Source organism: Somniosus microcephalus, chromosome 2 (assembly GCF_052327205.1).
Source record: "Somniosus microcephalus isolate GS21.2 chromosome 2, FLI_Smic_1.0, whole genome shotgun sequence".
Taxonomy (NCBI): Eukaryota; Metazoa; Chordata; class Chondrichthyes; order Squaliformes; family Somniosidae; genus Somniosus; species Somniosus microcephalus.
In genome coordinates this window covers 41,194,873-41,211,203 of record NC_140988.1, presented here as the reverse complement: position 1 = coordinate 41,211,203, position 16,331 = coordinate 41,194,873, and the positions used below count along the sequence as shown (strand labels likewise).

Genomic DNA, 16,331 nt, shown 5'->3' with positions numbered 1-16,331 from the left:
ACAGAAGTCTGGCGCAGGATGAAGGCATCGTGGCTGCTGCCTGGAAAGCGGGCATTGACAGCTAGGATGAGCTGCCTGTGGTCACACACCAACTGCACGTTGAGCGAATGGTAGCCCTTCCGGTTGCGGTAATCCTCGGCATTCTCCAGAGGGGCCCGCAAAGCCACATGCGTGCAGTCAATGGCGCCCTGCACCATGGGGAAGCCTGCTAATGCTGCAAAGCCCATTGCACGCTGTTGCTGCTTGACAAGGGCCATGGAGAAGGAGATGAACTGACGTCTCCTTCTGAAAAGGGCATTGGTCACCTGGCGGATGCAGCAATGCACGGCAAACTGGGAGATGTTGGAAATGTCCCCAGTAGTGGATTGGAAGGAGCCGGTGGCATAGAAGTTGAGAGACACCGTCACCTTCACTGCCACCGACAGAGACGTCCTGCTCCTCAGATGTGGCTGCAGATCTCCGCGAAGCAGGTGGCAGATCTCAGTGACCACCGCCCTTCGGAATCGCAGCCTCCGAACACACTGCTCGTCAGACATGTTCAGATATGAGAACTGCTGGCGGTATACCCTGGGTGGGTAAGGCCTCCTTTGCCGACGCCTGTTGCCCCCTCTCCATCTGGCCATGACTGCCACTCTCTCACGGCGTCTGTGAGCCCTTTGAATGCAATGGAGAAGGCCAACGTTTGCACCCATTGCAGCCCCCATTATATGTTTCCAATCAATGCTATGGCTCTGAAGTTAAAGACAAGTGGAAAGCTTTGGCCTGAAGCCACAAGTACCTGTGCGAGTGTTGAGCCAAACCAGAAAGCTCTCTACCTTTGTCTCTCTGCAAAGATCCGTCTCTCACAAAGAAGGAGTGTTGCAAAATGGCTGCCTTTTCTACTGCAGGAGGAGTGCCCTTTAATTTGCGCCCCCCGCGCCCCGCAGCGACTGAGAACCGTTCCCCTCTACCAGTCGCTAGGGGCGCCAGGCGCACAATAGGCCGGCGCCACTGAATTTCCGGTGTGGGGCGAACAAAGGGCATTGCATGATGAAATGACGTCAGGATCTGCGCGCGCAGCTGAGCACGCGCAAAGGCTTTGCGCCGCCGCTAAATCTTTACTGAAGTTGGGGAGAGGCACAGATCGCGCTGCGCCCGGCCGCTAGCCGCCTAGCGCCCCACATCTCCTCCTCCTAAGGCGCTAGCGGCTGGCGCAAACAACTGAATTTCTAGGCCTATATATATATATAAAGTTTTGCGTAAAGCCCACACTTATTGCACATTTAACATTTATTTTATATCATGCTTTCAGGCATACACTTCTATCATGTTGTGCCATTCGTAAATATAATCAAATATATTATAATTTCTTTTACTTACTTGTGATGGGCTGTTTCTGACACATGACCCTGGTCCTCCCAGCTCCCTCTCTGAACTCTAATTGACCATGGGTGTTAAGTCCGTGAATGATTTAGACACGGACTAGCAGGAGTGAAAACAAACAGATGTTTACTGGTGGAAGTCCATAACGAATCTAAGCAACAGAGGCTCTCTAGCGCCTTTTATACAGGGGTGGTCACTGCCGGTACTGCAGTCTGAGACCAGTTATTCTCTTAAAGGTACATACACAACAATTCCTCCCCTTTTAGATAAACAGTACATAACATTCATTTAACAACTAATGATAACGAATTACAATCACAATTACTGTTGCTAGATACATTGGTTAAGTTTAAGCAATTATAAGTTCAGTCTTTGAGGAGGCTTCCTAATTCTGTCTGGATAACGCCTCTTTGGAGTATCAGGTTCTTCTGGCAATGTTGAGTCGGAATCAATGTCGTTGTTTGGTTCATCTGCTTCCAATATTACCGGTTCTGCGGTAGCTGCAATTGGAACGTCGATTTCATTACCAGGTGTATCAGATCGTGGTGTGGAGTTGACATTTTCCAGTGACTCTAGAATCTGGTCAGCATGGCGTCTTACAATGCTCTCCCCAACGTCCACGGTATACATGAGAGGTCTTTGTCGTGTACAAATCGTTCCTGGCTGCCATTTCTCAGTGCGGTAGTCCCGGGCCAAAACTGGTTGACCTATCTTAAAACTCCTGGTCGGCCTTTCATTCATATTCTGAAACTGCCTGTTCTCCACATCTCTTCGGACGTTTGGCTTAACCAAATCCAAGCGGCATCATAGTCTTCGATTGAAGAACATCATGGCTGGAGTTTGGTTGGTAACCGCATGTGTCGCATTCCGGTAGGCAAACAAGAAGTTGTCCACCTTGTGTTGTAGGGGTATATCTTCATTACACATTGCCTTGATAGCCTTCTTGAATGTTTGGACAAACCTCTCGGCCAATCCATTAGTGGCTGGATGATATGGGGCAGATGTGTAATGCTTAACACCATTGTTCTTTAAAAACCTCCGGAACTCTTCAGACACAAACTGTGGTCCATTGTCAGAGCAAATCTGTTCAGGCAGCCCATTCCTGGCGAATATGGTTCGTAAAACTGCGATAGTTTTTTCCGTGGTGGTTGAGGACATTTTTATTACCTCTGGCCACTTGAATGTGCATCCACCGCAATTAAAAACATCGAGTCCATGAAGGGACCAGCAAAATCAATGTGCACCCTTTGCCATGGAGATGAGGGCCACTCCCATGGATGCAGAGGAGCTTGTGGTGGGGCGTTTTGGACCTTCTGGCATCCTGCACAGCTCTTGGTCATCTCTTCGATTTCTCTATCGATTCCCGGCCACCACACAAACGCTCTGGCTAAGCTCTTCATTTTTACCCCACCCAGATGACCCTCATGAAGCTCATTGAGCACTCTATCCGTCAAGTTAGGTGGAATTACTACTCTGGATCCACACATCAAGGTTCCTCTGCACACTGACAGCTGTTCTCTTCTTGACGAAAATGCTGGCAGCAGTGGTTCGCCATGTGCTGGCCATCCCTTCACCGTTAAATCATAGACCCGTGATAGTGTCGGGTCATTCCGTGTTTCCTTTTCTATGTTTGCATTCGTCACAGGGAGACATTCGACTATGGTCGAGTGGAATAACTCCATTGGATCCACTGCAAGGTCTTCTTCTTCCACCGTCGGCAACGGTAGACATGACAATCCATCAGCATTTCCATGCTGTTTAGTTCCCCTGTACTCGATGTCATATTGGTGTGCCCCTAGGAAAAGGGACCATCTCTGCAGCCGTTGTGCTGTCATTATCGGTACGCCCTTCTGAGGGTTGAAAATGGAGACAAGAGGTTGATGATCAGTTAGTAGAGTAAATTTTTGACCGTGCAGATAGTGATTGAACTTCTTCACCCCCCACACTAGGCTGAGGGCCTCTCTGTCAATTTGGGCGTAGTTACGCTCGGCAGAAGTTAACGAACGTGACGCAAAAGCTATCGGCCTCTCCAAACCATCAAGGAATTTATGTGACAGTACCGCCCCAATGCCGTAGGGAGACGCATCACACGCCAGCCTGATTGGCAGTGCTGGGTTGTAGTGAGCCAATACTTCCTTTGAAGTGATTAAGTCCTTACTCTTCTGAAAAGCACATTTACAATCATCGCTCCATTTCCATGCTACCCCCGTTCGTAGCAGGGCATTCAGTGGATGCAGAATTGTCGACAAATTCGGCAAAAACTTATGATAGTAATTCACCAACCCGAGGAATGACCTCAGTTGCGACACATTTTCAGGCGCTGGGGCCTTAACAACCACTTCAATTTTGTCAGGGGACTTATGTAACCCCTCTTCATCAATCATGTGGCCACAATACGATATCTGTTTCTTAAAAAATTCGCACTTGGGGCGGTTGGCTCGCAGCCCATGTTCCCGTAGTCTAGTGAGCACCTGTTCTAGGTTGTTAAGGTGTTCACTGTCATCTTCACCTGTTACAAGGATGTCGTCCAAGTAACACTGAGTCCCCGGAATCCCTTGCAGGACTTGTTCCATCGCTCTTTGCCATATCGCCGGAGCCGATGCTACTCCGAATACCAATCGATGATACTGGTAAAGACCTTTGTGAGTGTTTATCGTGAGATACTTCCTAGAGGACTCTTCAACCTCCATCTGCAAATATGCTTGTGCTAGGTCAATTTTTGTAAAACGCTTCCCTCCAGACAGTGAGGCGAAGATGTCTTCTACCCTTGGAAGAGGATATTGTACTGTGTGAAGGACAGGGTTCACCGTCACCTTGAAATCCCCACAGATGCGAATCTTCCTTGGCTCTCCGGACTTATTGCTTAACGTTTTCTTCATGACAGGAACGATGGGTGTCGCCCACTCGCTCCAGTCGACCTTAGACAACACGCCCGCCTTCTCCAGATTCTCCAGCTCTGCCTCGACAGCTGGACGAATTGCATATGGTACCGGTCTCGCTTTGAAAAACTTGGGAACTGCATTCTCTTCTATTTTTAACGAGGCGGTTACGCCTTTAAGCGTGCCCAGCTCTTGTTGAAATACCTCTTTGGCGTTAGCTAAGATTGTTGACAATCGTCCAGGAGTGACGTCTTCATCTTTTTTACCGTCCACCGTCATTGCATGAATGGAATGCCAATCTAAGTTTATCTTCCTGATCCATTCCCATCCCAATAACGGTGGTCCACCATTTGGCAGTATGTAGAGATACAATTTCCGTATTTTCTTGCCATTGTATTCAACAGGCACCCTTATTTTTCCTCTGGGGTATACTTTTTGCCCCGTATACGTCGTCAAGACGATGGATGTCTCTCTCAAGGGTATGTGTGAAAATAGCCGCTCATAGTCTCGTCGATTCATGACGGTTAGCGCTGATCCTGTATCCAATTCCATTTTAACTTGGGACCCTGCTATCGTGAGGGTAACCCAAATGGTTCGGTGATCCTCTTTTGCGATTACATTGTGAAGTTTGAGACAGCTTAATCTCCTGTTCTCGGATTCACTATCGCTCATCTGGTCTTCGGAACTACTGTCCGTCATCTTTTGTACTTTCTTGTACGGTTCCTTAGTAGCCTTTTTGTTGTCGCTGGTCTTCTTCCCAGACCTACAAACTCGTGCAATGTGTCCAATCTTCCCGCATTGTCTGCATATTTTGTCTTTGGACCAGCAGTCCTTCTGGTCATGGTTAGTTCTGCCGCAGCGATAACATTTTGCAAATCCCCATGTCATTTCGTGGGTGCCGTATTCCTGTAGTTTTTGTTGAATTTCTGCAGCTCCCCTGGCTGCTGCTTCATACGATACTGCCACGCTGAAAGCCTTATCTAGCGTCGGCTCTTTTTCTGCGAGTAACTTCTTCTGTGTTCCTTCACTCAGGAGTCCACAGACAAATTTGTCCCGTAGGGTATCTGCCAGTCCTGCTCTGAACTGGCAGTGCTTTGATAGCTTGCGTAGTTCCGTAAGATACTCAGCATTGCTCTCATCTTTGTGCTGGGTTCTCCTGTGGAATTTAAATCTTTCTGCTATCAACAGCGGTGCAGGGTTTAAGTGCTCCTGTAGAACAGCAACAATTTCATTAAAACTCTTCGCCTTCGGTTTGGCTGGAGTAATCAGATCCCACAATAGGCCGTACGTTCTAGCGCCCATTAAGTTTAACAATATCGATGCCTTTTTCCCCTCCGCTATATTGTTTGCCTCGAAATATACCTCGACACTTTCCACATACGTGGTCCAGTCCGCTAATGTATTATCAAAAGCAGTGATACAGCCAGTCTTCGGCATCTTGCAAATCTAAAATGGCGCCTCCCGCGCTTTGCCTTCTTCTCCGATTTAACAAAATGGCGCCTCCCGCGCTTTGTCTTCTTCCCCGCTGTTGTTAGCGCTGCTTTCCACGGTTTCTTGCGCGTATTCTTTTTCTTTTATTATTTTCCCGTCGTGGAGCGGACCCTCTGAGACACTTCCCTCCCTCTTCTGAGGTCCGAACGCTGCCCGGCTTCGAAACACCGGCCGCGCCCTGTGTGCTCCACCCTCTCTCTCTCTCTCCTTGCTTCCCGACTCGCTGCCCGGCCCCGTTGAAAGGCCACCCGATCGAGCTTCAGCCCGCCGCAGCCCAGGAAGGATCAGAGCACTACCAGCCACCAGCCCGATTAGCTGGGAAACCACGGACCGAGGAACCCAGCCTGGCTCTGGAAAGTCGCTCCTGCAAAGCCTTGAACCCGATGATTGACGGTCGACGCCCGTTTCTCGAGTTTCAATGGCCTCTTTTTTTTCTTTTTTTTTTCTTCTGGCTCCGACCTTCAACAACGTCATCGGAGCTGCTGCTGAGTTGCAGGTAAGTTCGTTTCTTTACTCGTCGCCAGTGTTAAGTCCGTGAATGATTTAGACACGGACTAGCAGGAGTGAAAACAAACAGATGTTTACTGGTGGAAGTCCATAACGAATCTAAACAACAGAGGCTCTCTAGCGCCTTTTATACAGGGGTGGTCACTGCCGGTACTGCAGTCTGAGACCAGTTATTCTCTTAAAGGTACATACACAACAATGGGTTCCACCACACCACAAAGAAGAACTGTGTATCCAACCCATGTCAGTTAAATTAATTCTGGACCTATTCACCTTATTCCTACAGAACCTAAATAAATGTTACCAATTAATATAGTAAAAAAACCATAGGCACATATCTGGGAAGATACCCATGAGTGGGGAGAATTCATTTCTGTATAAAGCCAGTGTTGTTGTTCAGTACAGATTCCTCACGCAGTACTATAACTTCTGCCCTTAAACCTCACCAGGGTCCTGGCCTCACTTAATAACAGCACTCCAAAGCAGCCCAAGAGTCTAAACAGTTTCTTCCTCTTTTGCCACTGCGTCTTGCCCCAGATTGCAACGTCCCTCCTGCAAAAAAACCAAGCAATGACGCTGTCTCTTAGACTGTGAACATGGAAGCATACTACAGAGCCACCAGCAATGAAGTGGTAGCATTAGGAAATTGCAGCAAAATAGTCTGCAACCCAAACCCACCAGTCGTCAACTCCGTACCGCTAATACGAGATAGCCTCTTGGATACACATTCTCCAACTCTCCCAGGCTCAGCCTCACTGTCCCCGCAACATCATATCCCAGCGTCAGCCCAATCACACTCCTTTTATCAGCACCCTCCACTATAATACAGATCTCCATTATTAATCACACGGCTTTCATAACAAAGACACAAACTATCACTTCTCAGCGTTCATGGTATTTGATACTCTTAAGTCCAGGTACGGTTAATCTGTTCTTCTGCAACGCTGCAATTTCCAACACCATTTTTTAATCATATTATCTACCACACTACAAAACAATACAATTAACATCAACAATTAGAATATTCAGCACTCAGCCTATTCATTAAAACCAATTAATATTCGGCTTATTACAAAATAAAATTCCTTCTCATCCACCCAAATGAAACATTCTTACTTTAGTCAACATTTAGATGCAAATACAGAACCAACCCCTGTAGCAAAACCATGGGAGGCCAACATTTATAATGGGAAAACCGTATCTAAATATGTTAACAGTTTGCCGTCAGAATTTCTTGAATCAATTGAATTATTCGAAATGCTTCTTGAAAATAATTTCAATCACTTAAAGTAAGGTTATAAGCAAAATAAAATGTTAAATTTACATATTTCACAATAATATATTTAAATTTACCCATTAAACTGTCTTACATATCTTTCAATGCCATCATTAAAGTTTGTACTTCAAAGCAGCGTGTCGCAAAAGTCTGGGCTTCAACTGAATATGTTTACCTCACAACTGTTGGACAGAGCTTTTAAACAGATCTGTGTATTCTGAGCATGTACAGTTTGCAGCTTTTCTGAACGTTGTCCATCTACAGTTTGCCGAATTTGCCAGTGTATAATCTGTGTAGCAATACAAGTTGTGGGCAAAAAAGGGGCTGTAGATGGTCAGAGAGAAGAGTGATGGGCAGGAACGCAGTGAGGAGTTGTGGTGTGAAGGTTTGAAAGAGGCCCAGAACAGTTTGGGGCTTATTCTCCTGGGCCCCCCTCCCCGCAAGGCTGGTAGACCCTGCTCCTCTCCCAATACAACCAGATCCTCGGAATTCCAATTCTTCTCTCTTCCCCTCAATGCTCCAAAACCCCATCCTATTCCTGCTGAATCCCAGGACTCCCTCAGCCAGGCTTGCTCTCTCCACTGCTAGAAACATGGACAAAAGAGCTGAATTCCAGAGGTGAGGTGAGAGTGACTGCCCTTGACATCAAGGCAGCATTTGACTGAGTGTGGCATCAAGGAGCCCTAGTAAAATTGAAGTCAATGGAAATCGTGGATTAAACTCGCCACTGGCTGGAGTCATACCAAGCCCAAAGGAAGATGGTTGTAGTTGTTAGAAGCCAATCATCTCAGCCCCAGGAGATCGCTGCAGGAGTTCCTCGGGGCAGTGTCCTTGGCCCAACCATCTTCAGCTGCTTCATCAATGCCCTTCACTCCATCATAAGGTCAGAAGTGGGGATGTTCGCTGATGATTGCAGTGTTCAGTTCCATTCACAATTTCTCAGATAATGAAGCAGTCCGTGTCCACATGCAGCAAGACCTGGACGACATTCAGACTTGGGCTGCTAAGTGGCAAGTAACATTCATGCCTTTCAAGTGCCAGACAATGACCATCTCCAACAAGAGAGCGTCTAACCACCGCCCCTTGACATTCAACAGCATTACCATCACCGAATCCCCTAGCATCAACATCCTGGGGGTCACCATTGACCAGAAACTTAACTGGACCAGCCACATAAATACTCTGGCTTCAAGAACAGGTCAGAGGCTGGTTATTCTGCGGCGCGTGTCTCATCTCCTGACTCCCCAAAGCTTTTCCACCATCTACAAGGCACAAGTCAGGAGTCTCATGGAATACTCTCCACTTGCCTGGATGAGTGCAGCTCCAGCAACACTCAAGATGCTCAACGCCATCCAAGACAAGCAGTCCGCTTGATTGGCACCCCATCGACCACCTTAAACATTCACTCCCTCCACCATCGGCGCTCTGTGGCTGCAGTGTGTACCATCTAAAAGATGCACTGCACCAACTCGCCAAGACTTCGTCGGCAGCACCTCCCAAACCCTCGCCCTCTTCCAGCTAGAAGCACAAGGGCAGCAGGCGCATGGGAACACCACCACTTCCAAGTCACACACCATCCTGACTTGGAAATATATCGCCGATCCTTCATCGTCACTGGATCAAAATCCTGCAACTCCCTCCCTAACAGCATTGTGGGAGTACCTTCACCACACGGACTGCAGCGGTGCAAGAATGCGGCTCACCACCAGCTTCTCGAGGGCAATTAGGGATGGGCAATAAATGCTGGCCTTGCCAGTAACGTCCACATCCCATGAACGAATAAAAAAAAGATTCTGGGAGCGCTTCTCAGTGCTCACAAGCCACTATTGACTGTATTCCATTGCTCCCTAATTCCAGGGACCACTCTCCCCAATGCTTCCAGATACCAGGACGCCTCTCCCAGATCCCAGTACTTACCCCAGTGTCCCCAGAGCCTCTCCAGTGCCCCCAGCACCCTGGAACCCTCTCCCAGTGCTGACTGACCCTGAGATCCTCGTCAAAATGTTGCTAGACCCTGAGACCCATCCCAGTACTGCCTATATGGATGCTTTCAGATCTCAAGGCCACCACCCTAATGCTGATAAGTTAGTGTCGCTGGTAATAATAGTTGGTATAACACCTCAGGTATGGTAATGTAGTGGTTATAGGACTGAACTGGCAACCGAGAGGTTGAGTTCAAATCCTGTCCAGACAAGTTATGAAATTGATGTTAATAAATCTGGTAACTTATGAGCTAGCAAAACAGCTGTTTTTGTTGTTAAAAACCCGGCTAGCTCACTAATGTTTTTTAAGGAAGGGAAACTGCCACCCCTACCCTCTCTTGCCTCTCTGATGCCCTCTGAAATGGCCTAGTAAGTCCAGTTTGTAAAAAACAATCGCAGCAGAAGTCCCAGCACCACCTTCTCGGGGAAATTCAGGGATAAGCAACAAAAGCAGCTTTGCTAATGATGTCCACACCCCGAGAATGGAACAACGCAAGCATACACAGTCAAATAGCCTGCCACTCCTTATAGTCTGGACTCGCAAAGAACTGACACCTGGGCACAGTAACTGTAAGGTTTTCTGGTGTCCATGGAACTGTGCTGCACCCTCAGGAGAAGATGGGTAAAGGGAAAAAATTGGGAGTGGTGAAATAAATATAAAAATACATAATTAAAAAAATATATACTTTTTCCCCCCCAACTGATATGTGGGGTAGCTCTCTCAAAATGTTAAAAAAATATATATAATACTACAAGCTGGTATGTGATGTATGTAAATATTAATATTTGAGACACCGTCTTTGTAAATTCATACGTACAGTTGTCAAAAGTGAAGGCTGTAATTATCCTCTGAAACAAATGCATGCTTTCTTCTGATAGAGAACTGCTCTTTGTACTGTGTGCGCTTTTTTTTAATGCTGTGACTCTTAAGATGTCAGCCTTTCAGTTTACTGAATAATGTCTTAATGCTTAAATGTAATAAACAAGCCAGTAAGACTGCGGTATACTGGAGACCTGCCTGCAGATCTGTGGTATTGTACTAGTGGCAGGGGAGACATAACATTTTACTGTAACAATGCCAGACAAAATTAATCTTCAATTGAGAATGCAGCAGCACAGTGGCTAATGTTAAGTAAAGTAAAGCCACTGGTTGTTTAAAAGGCTGAAATAAAATTACAGCTGCTAATCCCCTGGGTTTCACAGTCTACAAAAAGTCACTTTGTACAGCGGTGAAATATATGCTGTCAGTGAGACACATTATATGGTTTAATCTGATTGGAGGTTGCATCACAATGGGTGCTGCTTGTTTTACTCTGCTAATGAGCTATGCTAAGGAGCTTTATTTTATATATTCAGCTCTTCCCACTCCCCATATATACACACAATTTTCGCACTTGATGGCTCTTCCACTTTAGCCAGATTGGCTGGGGAGGTGTCGTATGAAAGCAAATGGAGGGGATAACCAGCTCCCTTAGCTCGATCGCATTATTTTCAGAGATGTAGGGAGCCAGTCACCCCACTCCCCTTTTATGATTTTTGGAATTGTGCAGGAACAAAGTATATAACTTACAAATTGGTGAGAGGGGGGTTATTATAATTGTAATTTTTTTTGTGGGTTGCGAGTTTCTTCTCCACAGCGTATCTTGTTTGTGGTTTTGTAATATCCTGTATGTTCTTCAGTCACTGAGACAGTTCTTTCCTGCACACAGGATCAGAATCCAGTGGGAGTTTCTCGGCCGGCAGCATCCGTCCAGCCCCCTGTTCCTGGCCCTGGCACTGGGGCTCCAGTGCCCGGCTCTATGACTGGTAACCCTGGAGGCCCTAGTTACCTTGGAAACCAGCAGCAGGCAGTCATGATGAAACAGTTGTTGATGGAGCAAGAGAGACAGAGAATGCATCAGCTTCACATGATGGAACAGCAAAAGCAGCAGCTATTCAGGGAGCAGAGACAGCAGCAGCAGTTGTTGGCAGAGCAGGTAAATGTTCATTTATAGCTAGTGACGGGGAGAGGGGGTGGTGGTGGCTGGGCTGTCTCTTGTATCTCATAACCTCAAAGGAGCATTGTTGTCAGGAATTCCTGAATTAAGTCCAGAGTTAGTTCAAAATGGCGTTGAAAATGGCGGCACTCACGTGAGTTCACCCCGAGTTTGTCATTTTCACAAGTATGTTCCAGATCAGTTTCACACATGCGATTTACCTGTGTACAAATATTTAATGTATAGTCTTTTTTATCTCTATCTCCATCTTTGTGTCTCCATTTCTTTCCCATCTCAATCACAATGGCCCACAGAAATATTTTCCTGTTAACAATGGCGTGCTTGTTCTCCTCCAGCTTTGCATTGCTCCTTTCTGGTCGGTTTGGTTTTCAATCCCCTTGGCTTTGTGACTCTCAGCTATAATGGAACCACTCCCCTCCCTCCCACCCGCCTGCTCCAAGACGTTCTCCAATGCTGCGGGCCTGAATTACATTTTGTTTGTTCTGGCATCGTTATGCCAAGATCCTCAAGTTGGTTTTTTACACGATGGCATCAAAGTGTCATGTCCCACCATCACATAAACATGTGGGCCTGTAAATTTTATAAGGCTTATCCCGATCTCCCGTCGTAACTTCAGTGGAAGACCAGCAGAACCCCCGGAGAAACAGGGTAAATGACCATTTTCAGACATTTACAATGTTACAGTGTAAACCGCTGAAAACAGTTATTTACCCTCCCCCCCCCCCCCCACCCAATTTACACTGCCCAGATTATAATCCCCTCTGTTCTTGGCATGCGCGGGAGGTTAAAATCGAGCCTCAAATTTCCTCTCTTTTCCCCCCCCCCCCCAATTCTGTCCTTTTCTCCCCTCCTGTTTTTGAATGCAATGACTCATGCTGGTGTACAGTTCCATGGACGCTGACAGTCTTCTTGCTTCACCCAAGTGGCTGTCCATGTGGGAGCCGAGACAGTGAGTGTCTGCAGGCTATTTCACTGTGTGGGGTAACATGACTACCATGCCCAATCCCGCCCTCACCTGACATCCTCACACGTGTTCACTTTCCAGCAGGGACCACTGGATAGCAATCAGGCACTCGGGCTGATAGTTTTCCTCCCTCCTACTCAGGCCAGAGGTGCTGAGTCTGATTGTAGCCCCCTTCTGTTGCCCTGGTTGGCACCTGCTACCTCAGCACAGACCAGGGCTTGAACCATTCCTTTTAGAGCAGGTGGCCATCTCCCAGGCTTTTACCTGTGCCACTCTCCTGCCAACTAGATACTGTGTAAAAGGAGTCTGATTTTTTTCCCCCCCCATCCTTCTAGCCCAGCTATGACCAAGAGCATAGTGCTACTGCAGTTGGATTTTAAGAGCATTCTTGCTGTGTATTTTGCAGGAGAACTGAATATAAGCAGGATGAAGAGCTCTACCTGTGCTCTCAAACTTGAAATCAATTGATCTCTTCTCAGTTCTCCAATATCATACATTACTGGCGCTTGGCTGTCTATTGTTACTCAACTCTTTCTTTCTCTGTCACGCAAACCACTTTTTTAAACCTGTTCTTTCTAGAATCTCCTTCAATATATAAATGAGACATCCAGGGGAAAATATTCTGAGACCAGCTGGGCTAGAAGGATGGGGGTGGGGGGGAAATCAGACTCCTTTTACACAGCATCTAGTTGGCAGGAGAATGGCACAGGTAAATGCCTGGGAGATGGCCACCTGCTCTAAAAGGAAGCGCGTGATATGGTTCAAGCCCTGGTCTGTGCTGAGGTAGCAGGTGCCAACCAGAGCAACAGAAGGGGACTACAATCAACCTCAGCGCCTCTGGCCTGAGTAGGAGGGAGAAAAATGATCAGCCCGGGTGCTTGATTGCTATAATGCAGCGGGTGGTTTATTGAACGATCACAGACAGTTCACCATCCACAGTTTTCCAGTAAGCCGCCCATTGCCGGCGAGGCTCCCTTGATGAAGCAGGGACTCCGCAAATTTTGCCCCTCCAAATTATAAAATGAATCCTGAATGCTCTTGGATAACTGCGCTGTGTGGTATGGTACTGAGCAACACAGACCAGGAAGCTTCCAGAATCAATCCTAGGCTCGTGCTGATCTGGTTTAGGGATGCCACGACTGTCTGCAGTGTCCTAGGGCTAGTGAGGAGAAAAATCAGCCACGTTTATTGCACCTGGTTGCTGTCCAGTGACCACTGCTGGCCACGTGTGCATCAGGCTTGGCTGTGATTCCCCCATGTTCAGGTAACCTACCAACATTCACTATGTAAGCTCAACACATGGAGAAAGGCCACATAGGGCTCAGTGGCCTGTCAGTCTACAGACCCATACCTGAGCAGAAACTCCGTGAGATTTCACCTGCTGCTAGTCAGAAATCTGATTCTTATCATTTGGCCCCAGCTCTGGAAGTTTTCCCAAGGGAGAATTAGGAGAAAATAGGAGTCAGAACCTTCGAGATAATAAACTTACCGGATCACACTAGAGCTGAAATCTATTGAGCTCCGGCATTAATACTGTAAAGACCCTGGTCTATGGCAAATGGACTCGGGACACTTCTGTTTCTACATGTTCTACTCGGACCAACATTTATATAGAGGTGCTTGAGATTCTGTTTATGAGAAGATCGTGGATATTGAGCTGTTCTAATACTGCACCTTGATGTATAGAAATAAAATGTGAAAACTCAAAAATAAACAAAGTTCTTCAGGGGAAAGAGATTGGCAATCGGAAGTGCAGGTTCCACTTGTTGTTTTCTGTCAGTTGTATACTCGAGAGAAGCTGATAGGAATGACCAAGTCTCATCTGTTGTCTTGGGAGCAAACCTCTTCACGCTAACTTCCCATTGAGTTCTAGTCCCCAATGGGCCTTCTGGGCAGTGCCATATCGCCAAGATCAAAAGTAATGTGCCGTAATGTGTATGTAACAAAACTGTGTGATCACCTTCCTGTGCCCAGGCGAGTGGCAATACTCCAGCCGTTCTGTGCAACTGATTCCAGAATCTTTAGTTTGCTCTGGGTTGCACTATAACTGCAGTTTGATTTCACACAAGTGGAAAGTCAGTAACATGAACAGGGCTGTGGTCATCACAGTAACAACAATAATATGCATTTATTATAGCATCATTGACATAGCAAAACATCAAAAAGCGCTTTACAGAGGCATAGGGCTTGATTTTGCCAGTACCGAGGAGGCGGGTTTGAAGGCGGGTCAGGTGGGAAAGTTGCCAAAAACGGCGTCGGGCTCTGATCCCGCCTCTGAGCAACTTTGCTAAATGCGGGCTTTCAGACCCCGTTTTGGTCCCGCCTCCAAGAGGCCCTTATGGCACTTAACAACCACTTAAGTGCCTCTATAATGCCATTTTGAGAAGCCTTTCAGAGTTTAACACATTTCCCGCGTGCTGCACATCTCCCCTGGAACACGCCAGTTAATCCTGGCAGGCTCACAAGTGGATGGCTTACTAACAGCTGCAGCTCCACCATTAAAAAGGCGTTTTCCACAGTGATCATTTGCAGGTGGCAGAACTTCCTTTTCTCAGGCCTGGGAGAACTTTTTGCAGGTCTACCGATTTTGGAAGTTTTCAAGCTGAAATCCATCTCCACTGTGACCTCCTGGGAAAACCCTCTCCCCACCTTGACTGAGCGCTTCCTCAACTGAGGTATATACCTGCAGCATGGGAACCATTTATTTCCTTTCATCCTGGACCTCCGATTCGGACGAAGACCAGCTGCGGCAGCAGCAGAACCCGGAACAACATCAGCACCAACAGCAGGAGTGATGTGCCTTCAATAACCACAAAACTAGAAGTTATAGACTTTAACAAGTTGGCTTTTAATCACTAAGATCAGAGCTAACATCTCAACACACCGACTGGCTCACAGGAATGAGTCATACAGATCCTGAGATCTTTAAGTAAGAGAAGTCAGGGGCGGAGCCAAGAGCCAAGACCTGGAACCTTCCAGGTTAGTCAGGAAAGAGGAAGTGAAACTATACACCATGTGGGGGAGGGTAATATACATGAGTGCAAAACGGATACAGGCAAGACAAACAGATTTCATTACATTCACCCCTTCTTTAGATTTAGTCCATCGGGGTGATGTTTCTTAAAAGTTGGTATAAGTGAGTCTGTCAGGAGGTTTTGCGGTTCTCAGTGATCGGCGCAAAGCCGGTTGGGGTGCCTCTAGGGGAGTGGATTCTGGTTCCTCCGCTGTCCGGGCCTCCGCAGTGTCTTCCAGGTTATCTGCAGTGTCCTCCAGGTTAAAGTTGGGTATTGATACCTCTGGGCGTCCTGTCTCTTTTTGGTGTAGGTCTTCCTCGGGTAGTCTCTCATCGTTCTCTCCGCTCCCCGAGGGAGCGAGGTCTTTTATGGAAACAGTGTCCTCTCGCCCATCAGAGTATTCGATATAGGCGTACTGAGGGTTTGCATGGAGGAGCTGTACCTTTTCCACAAGGGGGTCCGTTTTATGGCCTCTCACGTGCTTCCGCAATAGTACTGTCCCCGGAGACGTCAGCCACGCGGGTAGAGATATGCCCGAGGTGGATTTCCGGGGGAAAACGAACATCTTTTCGTGAGGGGTAGCGTTAGTGGCTGTACATAACAGAGACCTTATGGAGTGGAGCACGTCTGGGAGGACTTCCTGCCAGCGGGAGGTCGGAAGGCCTTTTGACTTTAAGGCTAACATGACAGCCTTCCAAACAGTAGCATTCTCCCTTTCCACTTGCCCATTACCCCGGGGGTTGTAGCTAGTGGTTCTGCTAGTGGCTATCCCCTTTGAGAGCAAGAACTGGCGCAGTTCGTCACTCATAAATGACATCCCCCTATCGCTGTGTATGTAGTTCGGCATGCCAAACATGCA

The 16,331-nt window shown here is 47.2% G+C and overlaps 1 protein-coding gene across 2 annotated transcripts in view; it reads left to right on the top strand.

Moving 5' to 3' along the window:
* maml3 (mastermind-like transcriptional coactivator 3) overlaps positions 1-16,331 on the top strand; it is a 486,074-nt gene that overhangs the window by 435,693 nt on the left and 34,050 nt on the right. Inside the window, exon 3 of one of the 2 annotated variants that reach the window (XM_086008652.1) lies at positions 11,207-11,473. The exons of the other annotated variant lie outside the window; for it this stretch is intronic. Coding sequence (XP_085864778.1) covers positions 11,207-11,473 — 267 coding nt within the window. The remainder of the gene's footprint in view (positions 1-11,206; positions 11,474-16,331) is intronic. 2 annotated transcript variants of the gene reach the window in all.